General features: G+C 47.7%; 9 protein-coding genes across 9 annotated transcripts; 5 read left to right on the top strand and 4 right to left on the bottom strand.

The window, feature by feature from the left end:
• The first annotated feature begins 61 nt into the window (after positions 1 to 61).
• EV420DRAFT_273629 (chaperonin Cpn60/TCP-1 family) lies at positions 62 to 2505 on the top strand. The gene is made up of 8 exons (XM_060481494.1): positions 62 to 182; positions 240 to 325; positions 379 to 716; positions 770 to 951; positions 1005 to 1131; positions 1182 to 1674; positions 1725 to 2049; positions 2107 to 2505. The coding sequence occupies exons 1-8, from the start codon at positions 104 to 106 to the stop codon at positions 2139 to 2141; spliced, it is 1665 nt and encodes a 554-aa protein (XP_060331757.1). The 5' UTR covers positions 62 to 103; the 3' UTR covers positions 2142 to 2505.
• EV420DRAFT_273637 (uncharacterized protein) lies at positions 2504 to 5309 on the bottom strand. Its single transcript, XM_060481495.1, has 5 exons — positions 5272 to 5309; positions 4627 to 5132; positions 3755 to 4573; positions 3454 to 3704; positions 2504 to 3404 (listed from the first exon to the last, which is right to left on the bottom strand). The coding sequence occupies exons 2-5, from the start codon at positions 5071 to 5073 to the stop codon at positions 2870 to 2872; spliced, it is 2052 nt and encodes a 683-aa protein (XP_060331756.1). The 5' UTR covers positions 5074 to 5132; positions 5272 to 5309; the 3' UTR covers positions 2504 to 2869.
• A 626-nt stretch (positions 5310 to 5935) lies between these two features.
• EV420DRAFT_1536535 (GDSL Lipase/Acylhydrolase) lies at positions 5936 to 7215 on the bottom strand. Its single transcript, XM_060472883.1, has 5 exons — positions 7061 to 7215; positions 6930 to 7012; positions 6429 to 6878; positions 6294 to 6376; positions 5936 to 6231 (listed from the first exon to the last, which is right to left on the bottom strand). Exons 1-5 carry the CDS (start codon positions 7152 to 7154, stop codon positions 6168 to 6170), a joined length of 774 nt encoding a protein of 257 aa, XP_060331755.1. The 5' UTR covers positions 7155 to 7215; the 3' UTR covers positions 5936 to 6167.
• A 3-nt stretch (positions 7216 to 7218) lies between these two features.
• Positions 7219 to 8346, top strand: EV420DRAFT_273625 (uncharacterized protein). Its single transcript, XM_060481493.1, has 4 exons — positions 7219 to 7334; positions 7385 to 7522; positions 7575 to 8057; positions 8108 to 8346. Exons 1-4 carry the CDS (start codon positions 7265 to 7267, stop codon positions 8299 to 8301), a joined length of 885 nt encoding a protein of 294 aa, XP_060331754.1. The 5' UTR covers positions 7219 to 7264; the 3' UTR covers positions 8302 to 8346.
• A 44-nt stretch (positions 8347 to 8390) lies between these two features.
• Positions 8391 to 9720, bottom strand: EV420DRAFT_1269018 (etoposide-induced protein 2.4-domain-containing protein; the record flags this gene model as incomplete). The annotated part of the gene is made up of 7 exons (XM_060467473.1): positions 8391 to 8726; positions 8776 to 8852; positions 8914 to 8996; positions 9059 to 9073; positions 9132 to 9358; positions 9405 to 9597; positions 9662 to 9720. Coding segments are annotated over 7 exons (990 nt in total), but the record flags the coding sequence as incomplete, so codon positions are not given.
• A 170-nt stretch (positions 9721 to 9890) lies between these two features.
• Positions 9891 to 15558, top strand: EV420DRAFT_1536524 (CPSF A subunit region-domain-containing protein). The gene is made up of 23 exons (XM_060472882.1): positions 9891 to 10343; positions 10429 to 10587; positions 10637 to 10717; positions 10766 to 10929; positions 10979 to 11125; positions 11173 to 11786; positions 11841 to 11998; positions 12047 to 12115; positions 12168 to 12359; positions 12407 to 12542; positions 12592 to 12773; positions 12829 to 13014; positions 13069 to 13263; positions 13322 to 13714; positions 13763 to 13955; positions 14015 to 14093; positions 14151 to 14292; positions 14341 to 14496; positions 14556 to 14702; positions 14753 to 14900; positions 14952 to 15083; positions 15140 to 15269; positions 15321 to 15558. The coding sequence occupies exons 1-23, from the start codon at positions 10005 to 10007 to the stop codon at positions 15493 to 15495; spliced, it is 4317 nt and encodes a 1438-aa protein (XP_060331752.1). The 5' UTR covers positions 9891 to 10004; the 3' UTR covers positions 15496 to 15558.
• Positions 15559 to 17234, bottom strand: EV420DRAFT_1536522 (uncharacterized protein). Its single transcript, XM_060472881.1, has 7 exons — positions 16997 to 17234; positions 16793 to 16854; positions 16635 to 16741; positions 16520 to 16584; positions 16094 to 16471; positions 15930 to 16043; positions 15559 to 15874 (listed from the first exon to the last, which is right to left on the bottom strand). The coding sequence occupies exons 1-7, from the start codon at positions 17078 to 17080 to the stop codon at positions 15857 to 15859; spliced, it is 828 nt and encodes a 275-aa protein (XP_060331751.1). The 5' UTR covers positions 17081 to 17234; the 3' UTR covers positions 15559 to 15856.
• A 143-nt stretch (positions 17235 to 17377) lies between these two features.
• Positions 17378 to 18510, top strand: EV420DRAFT_1641759 (RF-1 domain-containing protein; the record flags this gene model as incomplete). Its single annotated transcript, XM_060477280.1, has 8 exons — positions 17378 to 17459; positions 17507 to 17527; positions 17581 to 17739; positions 17790 to 17895; positions 17946 to 18079; positions 18135 to 18145; positions 18195 to 18329; positions 18376 to 18510. 8 exons carry the CDS (start codon positions 17378 to 17380, stop codon positions 18508 to 18510), a joined length of 783 nt encoding a protein of 260 aa, XP_060331750.1.
• A 153-nt stretch (positions 18511 to 18663) lies between these two features.
• EV420DRAFT_1268962 (adenylate cyclase associated N terminal-domain-containing protein) lies at positions 18664 to 20597 on the top strand (the record flags this gene model as incomplete). Its single annotated transcript, XM_060467471.1, has 9 exons — positions 18664 to 18707; positions 18760 to 19012; positions 19068 to 19292; positions 19345 to 19427; positions 19478 to 19583; positions 19636 to 19903; positions 19954 to 20045; positions 20099 to 20222; positions 20278 to 20597. The coding sequence occupies 9 exons, from the start codon at positions 18664 to 18666 to the stop codon at positions 20595 to 20597; spliced, it is 1515 nt and encodes a 504-aa protein (XP_060331749.1).
• Positions 20598 to 20727: the final 130 nt, after the last annotated feature.

The raw sequence follows: 20727 nt of genomic DNA, 5'->3' as shown, positions 1-20727 counted from the left end.
GAAAATAATACGGAAAAGGCCCAATAAAGAAAACTGGCTTACCTAAACAGTCCTGAACGCGCTTCCCTTTCTCACTGACTCTCAGCGTTCTTTTCTTTTTGCAATGTTTCAGCGCGATCCAAGAGCCGGTGCTTTTCTGGGAGGCGACCGTGTGTCAGGACAGGACATCCGGGACCAAAATGGTGCGATTGCCCACTACTGTCGTCCTTATTCGTGCTGAACCGTTGGACTGTTACCAGTTATTGCCGCCCAATCCATTGCCAACATCGTGAAAAGTTCGTTGGGGCCATTGGGATTGGACAAAATGCTAGTCGACAATATTGGAGTACGATTTTATACTCTCAATTCTTTGTTATATTAAAGCTAAACTTCTACCAGGAAGTCACTATTTCCAACGACGGGGCCACCATACTCTCGCTCCTTTCAGTCGAAAATCCAGCTGGCCGAATCTTTGTAGATCTTTCTCAAAAACAAGATAAGGAAGTCGGCGATGGTACTACGTCTGTCGTCATCATTGCTGCTGAACTCCTTCGACGTGCCAACGAGCTCGTCAAGGCCAAAATCCATCCGACGACTATCATCACTGGTTATCGGCTAGCCTGTAGGGAAGCTGTGAAATTCATGCAGGATCAGCTTAGTGTCAAGGTGGATGCTTTGGGAAAAGAGGCACTCATAAACGCTGCTAAGACTAGTATGTCAAGCAAAATCATTGGAAAGTGAGTGATACACCTGTTCGTTGCACCCGGGGTCTCACTCCTCTTTCATTTAGTGATGATGATCTATTCGCACCTATGGCCGTCGATGCTATGCTTGCAGTAAAGACAATCAACATGCGAGGCGACATCAAGTACCCCGTCAAGGCTGTTAACGTCCTCAAAGCTCACGGTCGCAGTGCCCGGGAGTCTCTCTATGTTCAAGGATATGCCCTGAACTGCACAGTAGCTAGTCAAGGTATGAGAATCTCAACATCGACCTTCTTGTCCCAGCTCAAACGAACTTGGCAGCCATGAAAAAACGCATCACGAATGCGAAAATCGCCTGTCTCGATATCAACCTACAGAAGGCTCGGATGCAGCTTGGTGTCCAAATACTGGTGGATGACCCAGATCAGCTTGAGGAGATACGGAAACGGTACGTTACTTCAGCAATACATCAAGGACGAAGTCTCAATGTGCATCCAGTGAATCTGAGATAACTCTCGAACGTATCCGTAAAATTTTGAATGCTGGGGCGAATGTTATACTGACCACGAAAGGAATCGATGATCTTTGTCTGAAGGAGTTTGTTGAGGCTGGGGCCATGGCCGTTCGCCGATGTAGAAAAGAGGATCTACGCCGTATTGCCAAGGCCACCGGAGGTCAGCTCGTATCCAGTCTTGCCAATCTCGAAGGCGATGAGACCTTTGAGGCTAGCTACCTCGGTACAGCGGATGAAGTTGTTCAAGAGCGCATATCTGATGATGAGTTGATTCTCATCAAGGGAACCAAGGTGGTCAATTCTTCTTCTATCGTCTTGCGAGGAGCCAACGATTACATGTTGGATGAAATGGAAAGGGCACTCCACGACACCCTTTCTATTATCAAGAGAACTCTTGAAAGTGGTTCCGTCGTTCCAGGAGGAGGTGCTGTTGAATCCGCACTGAGTATCTATCTGGAAAACTTTGCCACGACTTTAGTACGTTATGCTTCCTTCTTTCGTATCTGCGTTAATATAATTTTGCTTAGGGTTCTCGTGAGCAACTGGCTATCGCTGAATTTGCCAGTGCACTTCTTTCAATACCAAAGACATTAGCTGTCAACGCTGCCAAGGACTCGACAGAACTCGTCGCCAAATTGCGCTCATACCACAATGCTGCGCAAAACGCACCTGCAGGTGATCCGAAGAAGGTCCTTTTGCGGTATGGCCTTGATTTGATGAACGGCGAAGTTCGAGATAATGTGACTGCTGGCGTGCTGGAGCCTACGATGAGCAAGGTGAAGAGTTTGAAATCTGCGTATGAAGCCGCCGTGTCGCTCTTACGGATCGACGATGCAATCCAGTGCATACCCGGTAAGGCTCTTTATGAAACCCCCTGTGGTAAATACTGATAATCTAATTCGCATATAGAACCCAAGGGAGAGCCTGATCCTCATGGTCATTGATAGAGATGCAATTAGGAGTGTTAGCTTGCGCACTAGTTATAACCTGTACAATTTCAACCAGTTGACGACAAGATAGGCCTTTTGAAGGTGGCACAAATAGAAACCGCAAGGACCACGCAGTGGTACAGAGCCAGCAGCCAGTATAGCATTGGTAACTTGAAGAGAGTAGATAAATAAGTAATTTTGTTGCCGGGGCTTCGAAGCTTTGTAGAAATAACTTCGAGCGAATGCTACCGCCGGAACATACAAGAAATCAAAACTACAGGCGAGCTGGTGGACGGAAAAACGACAACAGCAGAACGAGAGGAGATGGACAACGAAAACATGGAAAGATATGTAGATGTCGAAAAATGTGATATGCGATGTATGGAAAAATGAGTTACTTTAATAGATAAATTGGAATGTCCATGAGATTCGAATGAGAAATTGGGAGAGATGAATGAATAACCGCCTAGGTGGTTGAATGTGCATTGTATGCTTCAAAATCGAATGCGATGACGGGGGTTTCCAAGCTGTCCGCCAAAGGGACAGAGTGTGGTGAAATGGCTGCAAGACGAAGGGCATAAAACGAGCGTGCGATATAAGGAGCGACGCGCCCTTCTCTACGGGGGCGTTGAACATTGCAGTGTCAGTTTCGAATTCGTGGTTCATAACTTTAAAGTCGGTGCAAAGCGTCTCTGGAATCATAACCAGGTCATTGATCATCTTGTGGCGCAGCAGAAGCAGAGTTAGAACGGCATCTTGGACGGTCCATACGTTTCTGCTCTGGACAAGGAGCCACGACCTTTCTTGCCTTTGGTAGGAGGAGGAGGACAAGGGCTATCGCCAATATCGGTGTCAGTATCGTCGCCGTCGGCAGTTGTCATGCTGTCTTCAGCAAGGGTGGACAAGGTCGCGCTGGCTCCTCCGCGCCGACTGCGTGCAGCAGTGGCAGCCGCAAATACATGGGCATTTCCTCCGCTTGGCGCTGTGTTTCTCTTGGGAGCTGGTAAAGACAGACCAGAAGAAGACATCCTATTGTTTCCGTCCCCGTACGCATAAGACTTGTGACGACCAAACTTTGCTTTGCGGAACTGGTCAAGGTCTTCTCGACGTGACGCAGCATGAGTGGGATCATCCATCGGAGTGTAACCAGAAGGTCTGCACCGAGACGTCTGGAAATACTTGCAATATCCGCCCTCCAGAATGTAGACCTCAGGATAGTGGACCTTCGGGTACACGTGATGGTTCATAGAGCGGTCTTTGGAACGCAGATGTTTGGCGCTACAGTGCGTGATGAGCTTAAGACCATAATGGAAGGCGAAGAACATACAAAGTGGGTGCGCGCTTAGCGCTAAATTCGCAGTGGAAAACCAAAATTGTTTTTGCGGTATTATCGCCGCTAACACTTGGCTTGGGCTTCGGTACAATCGGTCCGAGCAGTTGTTCTTCAACGGCGCTCGTCGTGTTGACGTTGATAGCACCTGGGACGTGGCCACCCTGGTATTCATAATCAAAACGACAATCAACAATGCGGAAGTCTTGTATCTGGGAGTCGTAGACGCCATCCAGTAGATCGTCGAGCTGAAAGGGAATTTAGCTTTCGCATACGTGATTAGTCCTTAGATTCTGACCGTGTCAACCGTTATTCTCATCAAACCGTCCTCTGAAACTCGATGGCAGGGTAATATCTTGCCCATGAGTTCGTTGTCCCCAAAGCCAGGCATCCCCGAACACATGAACTTCGCAGAAGGACTTTCTTGCATGACCATGGCAGTGGCCCCAGTTAACGGCCAGAAGTCATCGGTCCCGTCACAGCGTCGGATTGTCTTCACTTGTTGACGCTGGGCGTACGCTTGGGCAGGAGAAGAGCCATCCAGGCCATCGAAAGATTCATCTGAGAAGTCTACCAAAGCGGACGGAGCAATCATGGCAGAGAATGCGCGACGCGCGGGCGGAAGCTGCCTTTCTGATTTGTCCTCGTTCGAGTGGTCGTCAGAGGAAAGAATAGGATATGCCGAGGTAATGATAGCATTCGCCTGAGATGGGTGTACTAACGCAGAAAGAGCGGGCCTGCGGGGTCTCTTGAGTGCGTTTACAGCTGAAGGGCTGGTACCAGACAGGGACGATTTACTACCGCCAAACAGTATCGGACCGCTCACTATTCTGCCCAACTTGCGGTCCGAGGGCGAAGATGGTAACCCCGGGGATGATGACGCAGCCTCTCTATCAGAGACACCAGTCAAAGGAGAGAAAGAACGCCGCTTTTTAGGAAGGCGGATTGTAGGGCTTTCAAAACACGTAGATCCTGGAGATGCATTCTCATAGAAAAGGTTGTTGAAGTTGGTGATCGTCGCGGAGGACGCCAGAGGAGATGAAGTGGCTGGGTTATTCTCTTCGGCAAACGACGAATCCACGTCCATGGGTGAAGCAGGTTCCAACATTGAGAGGAACTGTAGTCTGGATCAGTGATCCAAACAAATGCCACAAGCTATGCATAACTTACATTACTATCCTGATTCGATGTTGACGCATCTTCGATAGGGCTTGCCATAAGCCATTCCATGGGCAATGCAGATCGTTGAGTTCGTTTCGAACCTGAATGAGTAGAGCTAGAGGGACCTCGCTGAGAAGACGTTTGGTCCGTGCAGTTACTGACATCACTGCCGAACACACGAGTTGAAGCGGCGCTGGTGAAAGCTCGAGGACGAGTAGCGGCTTTAGTTGGTTGGAATTTGGGCGGCGCCGGTGATATGTCCATTGGAACTCCGTACTCGCTCTCAGGCATCAACGCAACTGGCTCCTTGGGTGGAGAGTTCAAAGACACTGTGGACGCAAAGGAAAGCTCCAAATCCGAGGAAAGATACTCTTCGTCGTCATCGTGTCTTTCGGGTGTGGCATTGCTCCGCTTGCGCGAAAAGGTGGAGGACACATTAAGGAATAGCGATGTCATGGTTGGTGAGGACTCGTAGTCTGCGTGTATCTTGTGGTACTTGCTGGTATGTTGTCGTTCTACTAGTCGATCGAGAAAAGACATGAGCGATGATGAGGTGAAAGTAGAACGAGCGCAGCAGTGAAGGTGCAGTTATAAAGGCGACAGAGCACGAATAACGACGGTGAGCGATGAATGCTAAGACAAGGAGCAACTCACCTAGAAAGGAGAAATCGTGGTTGACTTAAATTTGATAATTCGGCTTGTGCCCAGCTGGTTGAAGAACAACAATGAGGAATGTTCGGAGAAGAGGTTTGGTATTGAACAAAGGATGAACATGACGATACCCAGGCCCCGGTTTCCCAACACACTCTATTGTTGGAGCCAAAAGGGGACATGTGTCACACATGGTCCGGAGTGTGGTGGGGCGCCGGGTGTGTTGGTTGTTTTCCTGGACTTGGACGAGTACGAACAGTAGAGGACGCACCTTGAGGCGTAATGAACGTGTCGATGGAGGAAACCGCGCCTGCGAGCGTGAACAATGGCTCGTGGATGAGGAGAAAAGAGCAGCGACGGGATTCTCACGGAAAGAAAAGCAAACCAGGCTAATATGGACTCTTGTAGGTCCTAAAAACTTCCCGCCTTCCAGAAATGGTGAGTTTTGTTCCTTCATAAGAAAAAAATAGAAAACGCACTGAAATATGAACGAAAGACAGCCAAGCTAAAGTCGTCGACTTGAAGCCCTCCAACGTATACGTAGCGGTGTCGCGATATTGCAAAGAACCCCGACCCGAGCAAATAGTGAAACGCCAAGCCTTTCTCTATTTACGCGAGTTTGACTATGTTCAGTTTCAGCACGTGACCGTGAATTTATTGGTCCGAACCCCCCGGTGCCCGTACACGTTTTTCTGGTTTTCCCTGGACCTTACTTTGCCAGCGCGGTCAAAAACTCAAATAACCCGCATGTTCATTTACGTTTGTCGGCCGAACATAATGTTGGACCGCGCAATTCCCGGAAAGAACTCGGTGAATGATAATGTTCATCTATTTTTTATACGCACAAATACGCCGCCTGGTATGTATTTCAGATGCAACATCCAAACCGAATTCTCGGTTCAAACCTCGGCCTTTCGCTTCATCAATGTGGCCCCTGGTGCCGCCCAATTGATCTCAGCCCACCTGATTCAAAACAAGAACAATAAGGACGTGATGCATGATGGAGAGGCACATAGCACACGTACGGCGCAAAGACAGGTTGAAGATTGTTGTAGTGGAGCTCTGCCATTTTTGTCGCAATGGTATCTATCAAGAGCTCGTACATGATCTGATGGGTCTCGACTATTAGACTCTAGTAGTTGCAGAGCATGTATTCTTACCGAATATCCGTCTCGGTTCAAATGGAGACCATCAGACAAGAACTTGCTCAGCGCCGCTTCATCTTGACCTGCAGCGTTCCAGAGCGCCGCCCAAACATCTACGACAGGTATGTCGGCTTCTCTTCCGACATCTATCACCGCTTGAGCATATTGCTTGGTTGTTTCGAATAAACGATCAAGTGCCAACGGTGGAGTTCTGGACTGTAAATCAGCACTCCGTTGATAAGTGTTCACCGGTGGAGGTGTGATAAGAATAATTCGGGTATCGGGGGAATAATGGGGTGACTTGCTAGAATGCACCAGGTCTATCAGATGCTTAAGATTAGAGGTGAATTTTCCCAGTGGGACATGCTGGGGGGACGGTTTGATACAAGCGTCGTTGGCACCAAACCAGATAGTGAGAATGCGAACTTTGGGAACATGTTCCTGCTCATGTTGTTTGGCGAAGCACTGTCGACGAAATCAACTCGATTGACATGTTGCAGCATCTTGGGTACCCACTTGTTCAAACACTGGGATGGCCCATTCCGTATTATATCCAGACAATCCTCTGTTCAGGATATCTAGCTTTCGCGCGTATACATCTGTTAATAGCGATAAGAGCACAATACGAACATTTAAGCTACACCCACGAGATAGGCGTTGGCCGAATCCTCCATCTTCCCAGGCGCCCTGAGTAATTGAATCGCCGAAGAGCATAACACAGTCTTGTATATATGCCGCCATGGATGCTCAATATTCAATGATTGAGATTGCAGTAAACGCTGACAGGGGTAAGTACAGGACAAGTACAGCCACATCACTTGATCGATCTACGCATTTTATCCTCAACTGTCATGACTGACTCAAATTCTCGCATATCCATTTCTGTCGCGAATAAAAGAGGTTTCATCTGGGAGGTCGACGGTTTGTTCATTCTAGTTGATTATTCTTTGGATATTGACAGAGGGGGCTAGATATTGCGATGCTTCGGTCTAAACATCGCATTTGCGGTATTCTGACCGGCACTCTTCCGCATGTCTCCCAACAAAACGTTTTCCTTGGTGTTCCCTTGCTGCTTATGCCAGAGGAAGTGTTTTTGCTAGTAGACAATGGCATGCTTGTTCATTTCGAAACTAATAATCGCATCTTACACTGTCATTATAGGCTCAGCTGTCCTTGTCGACGATCCACGCGCATATCCCGAGCCTTCACTCGAGCATCTCAAAGAATGGGATTCAGCACGTCTAGAGTCCATCCAAAAACAAATCAATATATCTGAATCACTCAAAGATGCTTCAAACCCCAATACGCGTTCTATGTCGGAGGAAGCCATCAGGAAGAGACGCGAGCGAGAACAGAAAAAGTCAAAACCTGTGGAGGAGGAGACAGAACCCATCCCCAAAGAACCTATTCTCGGTCATCCAGCCCATAACATCATTATCCCTGCATCATCCTTGTCCACGAAATGGTACTCTCCTGATGCGTGCACCTATGCCTCCATTGATTCCGCCAAGGCGGCCGGAATATGGGATTATCCTTCAAATCTCCATGAACGGGCTAAATGTGGGGTTTTCAGAAGTTTGTGGGAGCAGGGATATTTCATGGGCGGAGGTATCAAGTTTGGCGGAGATTATCTAGTATATCCAGGTCCGCGATATCTTCTTCACTTCTTAGTCTTTTTCTTACCCACTGGAAAGGTGATCCCATGCGATATCACTCTCATTTCACTGCTACGGTTATCGATGCCCCCTTGTCTGCACTCCAGCCAATGGAGATTGTTGCTCATGGACGTCTGGGTACTGCTACGAAGAAAGCACATCTCCTTTGTTGCTGGGATGATGAGAAAAAGGAAGTGACAACGATGTCTATTGAATGGGCCGGATTTGGTTGAAAAATGCTTCTACAAGTTGTATGGTATTATGCTATTACTATTAGACAGGGAAGACAAGAGGTGGTTCTAGAGTGACGCCATTCGCAAAATCAGTCCTGTTTCCGGGAGCTAATTTTGAACCGCCGAGTTGGCTGTGAGGGGGAGCTAAAGGTATTCATTTCCATCGTTCCCTCTTCAGCATTCTCCGTTGCGTCACTGAATGCTCTACTGCGTCCCGTGGGTTGGCCTCCCACACTTAAGACCCTTACAATAGCATCGTTGATGAATAGGACTATGGCAAAAACGGGTAAACGTATCGGCACGAAGGGTGATGGATGCCTGATAGTGTCGGTATGATCGCTGGTGCTTCGTGACTTGGTCGTGTTGCTGACGGGACTGTATGGATCGACTGGGACTGGAGTAGCATGCATCGCCATAATGATAAACTGTTGCAAAGTAAATATGAATGGCAGTGTGCGAAAATGTTTGACCTACAGCGGGAAATATCAATGCGAAGAGTGCAGCGTTAGCGAGGCCACTACCAAATGTACAGAGACCGGCGGAGGGAAGTCCTGTCACTCATTACATGTTAAGTATCTTAAGCCGCACCATAAAGCAAATTTCTCAACTGACCGAAAGCCAGAAAATATGCCCAGCGTTCTTCAAGGTATCGTATTCTTCGAGAGAGAGACATACCCCGCGCAATCCAAACGAATCTTGACACAAAGAGAATTCAGAAGAGGTGTTCATACTTCATAGAAGGAAAAGGGTAACATACTCGAAGCAATAATAGCTGTATGATATTGGTCCAAGATAATTAGAGTATATCAAGTCATGCTGCTGTAACTCACGAATCCACCCAGCAGAGAAACAAGAATCCGACGACAGGCCCCACGTAAGGAACGTATCCTAAGGCAAAGGACACAACAACTGACGTGAATACCATCACAGCTCTATATGCAGACGTCGCGATAGCTGTGAGCATTCCAGTATATGTACTACTCGTCTGATGAGCAAGAGCACGATGTCCATGTTGAATCGTATAGGTCCGACGGGCAATTGTTGTACACCAAGAGCTCTAGTGCCGTTGTCAGTGAAGGCATGTGTTGCAAGTGCGGACCCACGTTGAGATACAAAGACATGCTAACGACAGGGAAAAGCCACAGAAGCTGATAGAACCACCCGACGTTTCGATGAAGCCACTTCTGCTGATCTCGTACTAGCGGCTGGAGCAAGAAGTCGAAAGCGTATATAGAGATCAAAGATAGAGAATTCAGCATCATTGATTTGAACACATTGGCTCGTATTTCCGCGTCACTGAATATCGAACATGAGGAAAATAGAGTCCAGTTGATTACAGATATCCTGGAACGCTGCTTACCCTGCAACCGCAGATACTGCACGATCCCAACGAAAGCTATCAGCCAGACCACGCCATGCACGTGTACCGAGAGAAAGGAAGGATATGCTGATCTGGACGAGTGCCTTGAATGCGCTGCAGTAGAGCCAAGTGAATACTGGGACGATTGCATGAAAGAGAGCCTCGTACTGAAACCCTAACCCTATGTACTACTGGTACAAGCCGGATTTATTTGTCACCAGCGCTTCAACGCTTCACTCAACCTTCAAGCTTCTTGCCTTCGGACCACTGTCGGTTCCATTGTGAAGGCCCTGGAACAGTCAAGTCAAGAGAAATACCTTTTGACCTACATAGCTTGGTCTTGATGGTCATGCATGCTCTTCATCAAGAAATTTTACCTCCCAGTGGGGTGGAATTCGCCACCAGTCTCAAGCTGACGCCTTCTACGGTCAAGAATTGGGAGCTCCCGGTGCCACCAAACGCGTCAACACGCCACGAATTGACGGCCAGAGTTCTCTGCAACGTCGTTATTGCACGATCAAATATTCTACGAATATTCGAAGTGCGAGAGGAACTAGCAACCGTGTCAGTTCAGGATGAAGAAGAACGGGAGAAGAATGGCAAGATACGGAAGGACACGGAGGCGGTTGAAAGCGAGGTGTCTATGGACAGGCAAGGAGAGGGCTTCGTGAATATAGCCAAGGTGATTTGAATGTTCTGTGTACATATTCTACGTCTACTTGAATCTATCTTTTCTCCTGCGACACATGCTAATACATGATTCTCAGTCAAGCTCTCAAAAAGCCTCCGTTCAAACCATTACCAAGTTTTACTTTCTACGAGAACATCGCTTGCATGGAATTGTTACCGGAATGTCGGGAGTGAGGTTGATGGCCTCCTTCGACGACAAACTAGACCGTTTGCTGGTCTCTTTCAGAGACGCCAAGGTACATGGCATGCCTTTCGGTTCATATATATTCTAACATCGGGTTCAAGATTGCTCTAATGGAATGGTCGGATGCCGTTCATGATCTTATTACGGTGTCGATTCATACATATGAGCGTGCCCCCCAAGTCGTACGTGATATCATGCCCTTCTGAAAAGTTCTGACAAATGTCTTCCAGATGTTCTCGGAATCTAGCCTCTTCCGAGCGGACCTTCGGGTTGACCCCCTCTCTCGCTGTGTCGCTTTATCCCTCCCGAAGGATTCACTTGCAATTCTCCCGTTCTATCAGTCACAGGCAGAACTTGAAGTAATGGACCAAGACCAGGATCACGCTCATTCGAGGTCAGTCTCATTAATGTTCCTTGCAGTGATAAACTAAAACCATTTACAGGGATATTCCCTATTCACCAAGTTTTATACTGGATCTCCCCTCGTCCGTAGACAAGAACATCAAACATGTCGCCGATTTTTCCTTTTTGCCTGGCTTCAATAATCCAACTATAGCGGTCCTTTTTCAAACCCAACAGACATGGGCTGGGTATGTCCTTGTCCTTGAATTTTCTACGTGACGCTCATGTTGTTTAGCCGCCTTAAAGAATTCAAAGATACGTTCCGACTGGTTGTCTTCACGCTAGATATCTTGTCGCAAAATTTTCCCATAATCTCGTCTGTCGTTGGCCTTCCTCATGACTGTCTTTATATTCTGCCTACAACCACAGTACTGGGAGGAGTAGTTGTTGTCACCAGCAACGCTGTGATCTACGTCGACCAAGCCGCCCGCCGTATTACTCTCCCTGTCAATGGATGGGCTTCTAGGATGAGCGACCTTCCTTTCATGACTCCACCCGGGGAAGAAAGCCGTGATCTATCGCTAGAGGGCTCTCGTTCCGTGTTTGTAGACGACAAAACCCTTTTCATCACACTGAAAGACGGAACCGTCTATCCTATCGAGATCGTCGCCGATGGCAAGAGCGTATCGAAACTGGTCATATCTGCTGCTATTGCGCAGACGTCCGTCCCAAGCCTCGTCAAAAAGCTGGATGACCATCATATCTTTATCGCAAGTATGGTTGGACCCTCAGTTTTGGTCAAGGCTACGAAGGTCGAAGAAGAGGTGGACGATGATGAGGCTATGGACACTGTGCCTACGACAGTGGTAGACACATCCACTACTATGGATGTTGATGATGATGATGATGGTATGTTGTCGCTTCCTGTTGGACATGGACATGTGAATAAGTTCGTTGTTCTAGATATCTATGGCTCTTCCATGGTTCCTGAACCTCAAGTCAACGGAACTACAAGCGGAGTCACCAAGAAAACACGGACTGTGATACACCTCTCTCTGTGTGACACCTTGTCTGCATATGGACCGATCTCTGGCATTACATTCTCAGTGGCTAAGAACGGTGTACGAATTTTATTGCTTCCAACAGAACCTATCTGATGTTTCCCTAAGGATCGGTCTGTGCCCGAATTAGTTGCCGCCACAGGCATCGGTCCTCTTGGAGGTTTCACGCTCTTCCAGGTAAATCCTACAGCCGTATTTCCTCCCTCGCTAATGTTGGGTTCTGTATTAGCGGGATCTTCCCTTTAGAACGAAGCGTAAGCTTCATGCAATCGGAGGCGCTCGGGGGATGTGGTCGCTTCCAATCCGGCAGCCAGTCAAGTCGGGAGGCGTCACTTTTGAGCGACCCATTAACCCGTTTCAAGCAGAAAATGACACTCTTATCATTAGTACTGATGCTAACCCAGCTCCTGGTCTTTCACGAGTATGTACTTTGGGCGTTTTAACTGAGACGCTCTAATAAGTGCCTAGATTGCTATACGCTCTGTCAAAAGTGATATCTCCATCACTACCCGTATTCCTGGGACGACGGTCGGGGCAGGGAATTTTTTCCAGCGAACTGCTATTCTCCATGTTATGACTAACGCTATTCGAGTCTTGGAGCCAGGTAAAGATTAGATTTTTTCTGATGTGTTGCTTTACCAAATTTCTATCAGATGGTACTGAAAGACAAAGTATCAAAGACATGGACGGCAACACACCGCGGGCCAAAATCCGTGCTTGTAGCATTTCAGAACCTTTTGTTTTAATATTGCGGGAGGACGACTCCATTGGTCTCTTCATTGAGACTGATCGAGGGAAGATCAGGCGCAAAGATATGTCTCCCATGGGTGATAAGGCAATTCACTCAGCTCAAACCCAACATGACAATTTTGACTGATCAGTGGCTTTAGACCTCAAGGTACCTTGCTGGATGCTTCTTCACCGATTTCAGTGGCGTATTTGAACACGCCCTCGAAAGCAGTGCAGCGGTCCCTAACAGCGCTGTGAGCGAAAAGACATCGACGTTACAAAACGTCGTAAGTTCGGGTCATCGAACGCAATGGCTTCTTCTCGTTCGGCCTCAAGGCATTCTGGAGGTTTGACATTTCTAAACACTTGTACACTTCACACCTGATATAAACATATCGTAGATCTGGGCTTTACCAAAACTAACGCTTGTGTTCTCCACCAGTGCCATCTCTACACTTCAAAATGTCCTCACAGACTCGCATGATTCTGCCGCATTGTCTCTGCCCCAAGATCCTCCTCGCAAGCCTCAGGATCTGGATATTGAACAGGTGCTTGTGGCGCCACTAGGAGAGTCGACACCCCAGCCTCATCTTTTCGTAAGCTACTTTTCCCATTCATCCGGTGTGTCATTCTCTGAGAAGCGACGTTCACCAGGTGTTCTTGAGAAGCGGACAAATAGCTGTATATCAAATTCTTCCCGCTGGTTCAGCTGCTGAGACGCCATCATCTCCTCGGGCTTCGACCCTGAAAATAAAATTCATTAAAACATACTCGAAGGCGTTCGAGATTCAGAGGTCCGAGGAAACCGAAAGAAGCGCTATCGCTGAACAAAAACGTATCTCACGAGCATTTATCCCATTCGTTACAACACGGGGCTCAGGTGCAACATTTTCTGGCGTCTTTTTCACCGGTGACAATCCGAGCTGGATCATCGCCTCGGACAAAGGTGGTGTTCAACTGTACCCATCGGGTCATGGTGTCGTCCACTCCTTCACTCCTTGTTCGCTATGGGAGTCGAAGGGAGATTTCCTTATATACTCCGAAGAGGTGTGCCTTGGTGACTTGTATTTTGCGACTGCTGACTCTGCGTCTCAGGGACCCAGTCTCCTTGAGTGGATGCCGGACTTTCAATATGAAAGCCCTATCCCGACGCGTTCTATTCCGAGGGGTCGTCCCTACTCCAGTGTACTGTTTGACCCTTCGACATCTCTGATCGTTGCAGCTTCATCTTTGGAAGCGAGATTCGCTTCTTTCGACGAGGACGGCAACAGACTGTGGGAGCCTGATGGCAAGTCCATCTCATCGGTTCATCGTGGATTGGTGCTAACTATGGGCACATATGCCTAGCTTCGAATGTAGGGTATCCCATGACAGATTGCTCGACTCTTGAGTTGATATCACCGGATTTATGGATATCGATGGATGGGTATGTTCATGTTTATGTGGGCGTATACCTGCACTTGACTCATCAATGCTACACTAGCTTCGAGTTTGCCTCAAATGAAATTGTCAACGCGACTTCTGTAGTATCCCTGGAAACGTCAAGCACCGACACTGGCAGCAAGGACTTCATCGCTGTGGGCACGAGTATTAATCGCGGAGAAGACCTTGCCACGAAAGGATGTGTATGTCATGATTCATCGTCATTGTCAGATTGCTGAAATGTTTTGCAGACTTATATCTTTGAGATTGTTGAAGTAGTACCAGATCAAAAGTCTGCGCCGAAGCGCTGGTACAAGCTCAGGTTGCGCTGCCGCGATGATGCAAAGGGCCCGGTGACAGCGATTTGCGGCTTCAAAGGCTATTTGGTTTCATCCATGGGTCAAAAGGTTTGAGAATCACGCATGTTATTTAAACGTAAAGCTGAATATATTTGATTGAACCCCAGATCTTTGTTCGGGCCTTTGATTCAGACGAACGCCTCGTGGGCGTCGCTTTCCTCGATGTTGGGGTGTATGTGACTTCGCTTAGGAGTCTCAAAAATCTTCTCCTCATTGGTGATGCTGTGAAGAGCGTTTCTTTTGTTGCGTTTCAGGTTCGCTTCCGATCCTTCAGCTGCTTGTTTAGCTGATTGTCGCTCTTAAGGAGGACCCCTACAAACTCGTTGTTCTTGCCAAAGATCTTAACCACGTTTGTGTAACTAATGTTGATTTCTTCTTCCAAGAAGACGCTATGTCAATTGTCACTTGTGACGAGGAAGGTGTAATACGGATGTACGAGTACAATCCACAAGGTAGTTCCGGTTTGACTGCCTGCCATTAATACTTGCTGATTCTTCGATCAGACCCTGATTCCAGAGACGGTCGTTCCCTTTTACTTCGGACTGAGTACCAAAGCCAGGCTGAATATAGGGCCTCAGCAATGATTGCCTATAGGAGGAACGGGGCTATGATTCCTGAAGCCAAACTGATATACGGTAAGACACGCATACCTTTGGGGACCAGTCGCTTCTCTTACCCTTTTCATGGCTAGGTGCAACAAATGGATCAATCGCTTCTCTGACACCTCTGGACGAACCTGTCGCTAAGAGGTTGCAATTATTGCAAGGCCAGCTAACGCGCAATATCCAGCATGCTGCTGCTTTGAACCCAAAAGTGTTTCGGTTAGGATTATTCATTTACTGCTTAAATGATCTTGCTCATTGTCATTGTAGCATCGTGCGGAATGATTTCGTTTCCCGACCACTTACGAAAGGAGTCCTCGATGGAAATCTGCTTGAGCATTTCGGAGCATTGTCAACATCGAGACAGGTTGAAATGACAAGACAGATTGGAACGGAGAGAACCGTCATTTTGCGTGATTGGATTTCTTTGAGTGAAGTTTGGTAATTTCACGTTTGTAGTTAGTCCTGACGAATAGACTTGATCCTACTCGAACATGACAGCAGTTTTTTAATAATCGTTATATAAATTCGCACGAAGATTCTTCATGGCAAGCATGCTGTTCACGCATGCTACATCTCAAGATCCGAATAGCTGCGGCCTGCCATGATAGGTGTATACAATCTATAGACAATAATGTATCATATCATCTTCCTATGTGGTACATACTTGATGAAGGCAAATACATACTAGGGACATAAATTATGCGAAACAAGACGACACGAAAAGACGTAGACATAGATATGACGGAGAAATGGAGATACAAAAGATGCCAGTAAAAATAGAACGGAAATGTTCGAATCATCTCCTACGACCGTTTCGTGGGCTAGAGAAAAGAAATGCTATCAGCTAGTCATACTTTGTATGAGGTATCTCCTGACCTTCTTCCGTGCGATCTTGGCAGTATTCGTTACAGCTTTGGTAGTTGTCTTCTTTGCAGGGGCCTTCTTTGCCGCGGCTTTAGCCTTCGTTGTGGCACCCGTGCCGGTGGCAGCCTTGACCAACGGTGAGCAACGCTGACAGATAAATAGACAACAGTTAATACCTTCTTCGCAGGTGCACGTCTCGCAGTAGTAGTGGTTTTCTTGGTGGTAGTAGCTTTACTGGCTGTAGCCGTCTTCTTGGGCGCTACTTTAGCTCTTGTAGAGGACGCCTTTGCAGAGGACGCCTTCTTAGCAGCAGCAGTCGTACGTGCAGTCCCTGTGGGTTTGGAGGCGGCAGTCGATGTAGCTGTCGTTCTTGGCTTTGCAACTGACTTTTTCGCAACAACCGGCTTCTTTGCAACCTTAGTAGCCTTGACCTTAGTGGTGGGCTTGGCCTTAGTGGCTGCTGATTTAGTAGCTATAGATTTAGCGGTCGCAGTCTTGGGAGTAGGTTTGGCAGCCGACTTGGCGGTAGATTTCGCCTTTGTCGCAGGCTTGTTCTAAAAGTTTTCAGTACAGTCTTAGATTATTTTTTTGCACAAGCTCACCTCTTTAGCAGCCGAGGTATCAACTGCCTTGGTCTTCGGTGCAAGCTTGACACGACCAGAAGGACCTATACACGAATAAGGACATACTACATCGACAGAGCGCTGATTGATCCACCTTTAGGAAGAACAAACACCCCTTTCTCGCTTCCAGACGTGAGCGCCCTCGCCAGTTGAGTATTCTGAGCAGCGCCAATGACAAGCTTGTACTTGTCTTCGACAAATCTGAGTGATTCATTGAGTTACCATGACTTAGACGGACAGGTCGCATCCTACTTTTTTATTTGGGGGCGGGAAACACCTATACGCACGTCTTCTGTATGCGCAGCGATACATTCCTAAGGAGCGGAAATTAGTATAGACGGTAATCCCACGAACAAAGGCCGCCAAATAGCAAGCTGCCGACATTATAGCGGCAAAAGCACATAAGCAACGAAAACGATAATGATAGGAGCCGTCAAAGGCAGAAATAAAACATACTTTGATCATGTCAGACCAAGGCGGATGAGTGGCCTTGGTAGCCTTCTTGACAGAAGATTTGGCAGCGGACTTCTTCGCAGACATTGTTCACGACAAAGAGACAATGGGAGAACGGATAGTAAAAAAGATAAACACTGGGAATAAAGAAGAAAAAAACTCGAGGTAGACAGGCGGGACGGGAGAACTGGCGGCGCAAACTTGCAATTGCGAAAATAGATGGTGGAGGTTTGAGGAAGAGTTGGTTGATTGAAACTCAACCGTCAACCGAACGCGCTAGTCTGAGTGTCACATGACAGTGACGGAACCGCGCTTCGGCCCGGTGGTGGCGCTTTGTCGTTTCCACCAATCATATTCCACGTCCCACAGATACCGGCTACGTCCATGTCCATCACACCTGAGCTCAGAGCATTGGCTCGGTCTGCATACCGTCAGTTGTTCCGGGCGTCTGCTGTCACTTTCTCTGGTGCGCTTTTCAGCTTAACAAAAATGATAACCTAACAACCGTTCTAGGTGACGAACCCGTGCTTAGAGGTCAAGCCAGCAAAATGTTCTCTCCGGTACTCTGCTGACAGATTTCCTTCTAGCCTTTCGTTCAAAACTGAGGGAGGATGCGCTTTCTGGCCAGGCAGAGACAGATCCTGTCCATTATCAAGAGCAGACGGATGGCGCACTGAAGGTCGCCGCTTTTCTTCGACAGAACGTCATCCAAGCTTCTCGGGTTGCTGGTGAAGAGGATACTTGGAGTGAGTTCACCTATTTTACTTCACCATTCCACCTTAACTTAAGTCACCAGAGTTGAGGATCACGAAAGATACGGAACTGGGGTCAAATGATTCCATAAAAAATCCCCCACCAATGGAGACTGATCGTCAGGCCAGAAGACGAGAGAAGCAACACAAGTATGCTCACTGTTCATGAACGTTCCTGTCTTGAGGTGTTGACGATCCAGTCTTTCAGATGCTGCTCGTCCTGACAACATTGTTCGTGTACCGCGGATGAATTTTTCTGTACTTAAAAAAGCACACAAAGAACGTGTTATACCTGAGCTTAGAGAAGAGGATCTTGAAGAAACATTTGTGAGAGGTATGTCTTCATTGCCCTAGGCTAAGGAAGGGTGAAGCAGAACATTGCACGTCAGGAAGCGGTCCGGTATGTTGCACGGCAGGATCTATGTTAAACCCAATAACGAGCATGCTAGGGTGGCCAATCAATCAATAAAACCGAAAATAATGTTCAGCTGCTCCATAAACCGACCATGATTCGCGTGTCTTGCCAACTAACACGTTCTCTGGAACAGAACAGGAAGTTGGCACGACGCCTTTTGGTTGAAAAGGTATTTATTCCAACATTTTTCTGTCAATAATAACTCAACGTAATAGCTGGACAAACTTGCTAATCCCGGACTATCAAAAGAAGAGATGCGCCGAGCGAAACAGCGTGAACGAGAGCGTCGACGCAGAAAGAAAGCTAAGAAAAAAGCTTCCAAAAATGATACGGAGGAGGCAGAGTCTTGAGCATACTGTTGTTAGATACGAAAGTACGAAATATTTATGATACTGTACTCAAATTTGAAGATCGGCAAACTGCGGCCAGCTCCTTCCTGACTTGGTCGACTTGGTTTCGTTCTGTCACGTCTCTATTCAGGAGCACTATCCACATCGTCAAGAATGTCAGGAGGTGGTCTTCACTCTCTTGCAACCATTATCAAACGGTGCGTCCTCAATGGGGAATGCATTTTCGACCGGCTCATCGTCCGACACCAGCCTTGAAGCCGCGACTTCGCGTATTGAGGATTTAGCCTCCGGGAGTGTGTGGCCTCCTAAAGAGGATGAACCCAAAGCTGCTTCAGTTCCATCTAGAGGAGCTGTTCCGCCGCCACCAGCCCCGCCTCCCGCCCCTGCTGCTGCCCAAGAATTACCCAGGAGCATCATTGCGTACGACCAAGTCGTAGTTGAAGGGAAATTGAAACCTTTTGTTGAACTAACCAAGTTTGCTGGTCCTAATGTCATTGAAATTGTACGTGGTTATACTTTATCTTTGTCTGTGCTCGCGTTCAATTTCAGGTATCTAGGTCGGCCTTGTCGAGAAGCAATTCGCAGATGTCCGCAGCCTTCTGTTGACAAGCGCTGCTTGTCAGAAGCCCGATGATACTAAGATCCAGGAGCTCATCAAGCCGCTTCAACAAACCATTGAAGCAATCATTAGCCTGAAAGACAAGAAGCGCTCAGATAGAGATTGGTACAACCATCTTGTTGTTATTGGAGAGGGTGCGCCATCGGTAGGATGGGTGATCAATGTGCGTCGCTTTCTGTACCATAATACAGGTATTCTGACTTCATCACATTCAGCCCAAACCAGGACCCTATCTCAACGAGGTCAAGGATGCCGTGACTTTCTGGGGAAACAGAATCATCAAGGAGTTCAAGAACAAGTCAGCATATATGACCACTGTCTCTTAATATCGTATTCATGCGTTCACAGAGACCCAAAACACGTAAAATGGGTGGAGTCGTACATTTCTCTCATAGAGGAAACTCGCAAGTATGTGGTTGAATTCCACACGACTGGCTTGTCGTGGAATCCAAGGGTGTGTCTGCTTTCTGCGTTCCTATCAGCCTTCTTTGATGTAGTTGGGAAAGGGTATCGCTGTAGTCGATTATAAGCTTTCTCCAGCTCCTGGCGCAGGTGGACCGCCTCCGCCGCCTCCCCCTCCGCCACCCCCTGCGATGGCACCCCCTCCCCCCTCCGGTTCTACCGCTACTGGAGGCGCAGCCGCTGTGTTTGCTGAAATCAACCGGGGCGAGGAAGTCACGAAAGGTTTACGCAAGGTCGACAAGAGCGAAATGACTCACAAAAATCCTGCTTTGCGCGCTAGTAGCGCCGTTCCAAGCGCCCCTGGCTCCACTGGTACGTTATGAATGCCTTTTGGTGTGTGCTCTGACTTGATTTGCACCTAGCTCCGAAGAAACCCGTTCGTCCTTCTAAACCTCAATCACTGATGGGCAAGAAACCGGCCAAGTTCGCATTGGAAGGGAAAGTCTGGAATATTGTAACCACATTTTCTTTAATATTGATCATCTCTTGAATTTCATGATGTTTCAGGAGTATCAAGAAGACGAACGAAGCTTAGCCGTTGAAGAATGTCAGCTTAATCAAGCTGTGAACATATTTGGTTGCAAGAACGCGGTTGTTCAAATCAAAGGCAAAGTGAACGCCGTCTCACTCGGTAGGCCTTACCTGTGGAATCATTTCTTCATCGTATCTCACTGGTCTTCTGTCAGTTAACTGCGTAAAGACCTCGGTTGTCATCGAATCGGTAGTCTCATCCATTTCAGTGACAAAGTCGCCATCTTTTGAAATTCAAATAACGGGTATCGCACCTATGATCCAGGTGGACTCGACTGATTCTGGACAGATTTATCTGTCGAAAGCGAGTCTGGGGGCCGAGATCATGACGGCCAAGTGCAGTGCTATCAACGTCAGCATTCCCGTTGGAAGTGACGAGGACCCTGACTACGCCGAGCAGCCTATCCCTGAGATGTTGAAGACGGTGGTCAAAGATGGACAGTTAGTGACGACGGTGGTGGAACACGTTGGTTAATCGTAATAGCATATACCCTCTACACGTTTGAGTGGATTAATTCAATGCACGGAATTTTTGGTTCTTCATGGGTTCGTTACGTCACTGACTGGTTACCTGCCTAAGCCAAGCCTGAGCCCGAACGAGGTAA

This window comes from Desarmillaria tabescens (assembly GCF_030435595.1).
Source record: "Desarmillaria tabescens strain CCBAS 213 chromosome Unknown EV420scaffold_14, whole genome shotgun sequence".
NCBI classification, from domain to species: Eukaryota; Fungi; Basidiomycota; class Agaricomycetes; order Agaricales; family Physalacriaceae; genus Desarmillaria; species Desarmillaria tabescens.
The sequence above is the reverse complement of the archived record's forward strand: the minus strand, read 5'-3'. Positions and strand labels throughout refer to the sequence as shown.

What these genes read in the sequence shown, in the direction of transcription:
- EV420DRAFT_1536522 (XM_060472881.1), bottom strand. Translation starts at nt 17,080, where the DNA reads ATGTCTGCGAAGAAGTCCGCTGCCAAATCTTCTGTCAAGAAGGCTACC. An exon ending in CTTGGTCTGACATGATCAAA is followed by an intron (nt 16,855 to 16,996) that starts GTATGTTTTATT and finishes TCCGCTCCTTAG; the next exon opens with GAATGTATCGCTGCGCATAC. An exon ending in ATACCTCGGCTGCTAAAGAG is followed by an intron (nt 16,472 to 16,519) that starts GTGAGCTTGTGC and finishes GAAAACTTTTAG; the next exon opens with AACAAGCCTGCGACAAAGGC.
- EV420DRAFT_273629 (XM_060481494.1), top strand. Translation starts at nt 104, where the DNA reads ATGTTTCAGCGCGATCCAAGAGCCGGTGCTTTTCTGGGAGGCGACCGT. An exon ending in TGCTAGTCGACAATATTGGA is followed by an intron (nt 326 to 378) that starts GTACGATTTTAT and finishes AACTTCTACCAG; the next exon opens with GAAGTCACTATTTCCAACGA. An exon ending in TCAAGCAAAATCATTGGAAA is followed by an intron (nt 717 to 769) that starts GTGAGTGATACA and finishes TCTTTCATTTAG; the next exon opens with TGATGATGATCTATTCGCAC.
- EV420DRAFT_273637 (XM_060481495.1), bottom strand. Translation starts at nt 5,073, where the DNA reads ATGACATCGCTATTCCTTAATGTGTCCTCCACCTTTTCGCGCAAGCGG. An exon ending in TGAGAATAACGGTTGACACG is followed by an intron (nt 3,705 to 3,754) that starts GTCAGAATCTAA and finishes ATTCCCTTTCAG; the next exon opens with CTCGACGATCTACTGGATGG. An exon ending in GCTAAGCGCGCACCCACTTT is followed by an intron (nt 3,405 to 3,453) that starts GTATGTTCTTCG and finishes CACGCACTGTAG; the next exon opens with CGCCAAACATCTGCGTTCCA.
- EV420DRAFT_273625 (XM_060481493.1), top strand. Translation starts at nt 7,265, where the DNA reads ATGACTGACTCAAATTCTCGCATATCCATTTCTGTCGCGAATAAAAGA. An exon ending in TTTCATCTGGGAGGTCGACG is followed by an intron (nt 7,335 to 7,384) that starts GTTTGTTCATTC and finishes AGAGGGGGCTAG; the next exon opens with ATATTGCGATGCTTCGGTCT. An exon ending in AGATTATCTAGTATATCCAG is followed by an intron (nt 8,058 to 8,107) that starts GTCCGCGATATC and finishes CCCACTGGAAAG; the next exon opens with GTGATCCCATGCGATATCAC.
- EV420DRAFT_1536524 (XM_060472882.1), top strand. Translation starts at nt 10,005, where the DNA reads ATGGTCATGCATGCTCTTCATCAAGAAATTTTACCTCCCAGTGGGGTG. An exon ending in CAGACTGTGGGAGCCTGATG is followed by an intron (nt 13,956 to 14,014) that starts GCAAGTCCATCT and finishes ACATATGCCTAG; the next exon opens with CTTCGAATGTAGGGTATCCC. An exon ending in TTTCTTTTGTTGCGTTTCAG is followed by an intron (nt 14,703 to 14,752) that starts GTTCGCTTCCGA and finishes GTCGCTCTTAAG; the next exon opens with GAGGACCCCTACAAACTCGT.
- EV420DRAFT_1536535 (XM_060472883.1), bottom strand. Translation starts at nt 7,154, where the DNA reads ATGGCGGCATATATACAAGACTGTGTTATGCTCTTCGGCGATTCAATT. An exon ending in TGAACCGAGACGGATATTCG is followed by an intron (nt 6,377 to 6,428) that starts GTAAGAATACAT and finishes GAGACCCATCAG; the next exon opens with ATCATGTACGAGCTCTTGAT. An exon ending in CTTCAACCTGTCTTTGCGCC is followed by an intron (nt 6,232 to 6,293) that starts GTACGTGTGCTA and finishes GTTTTGAATCAG; the next exon opens with GTGGGCTGAGATCAATTGGG.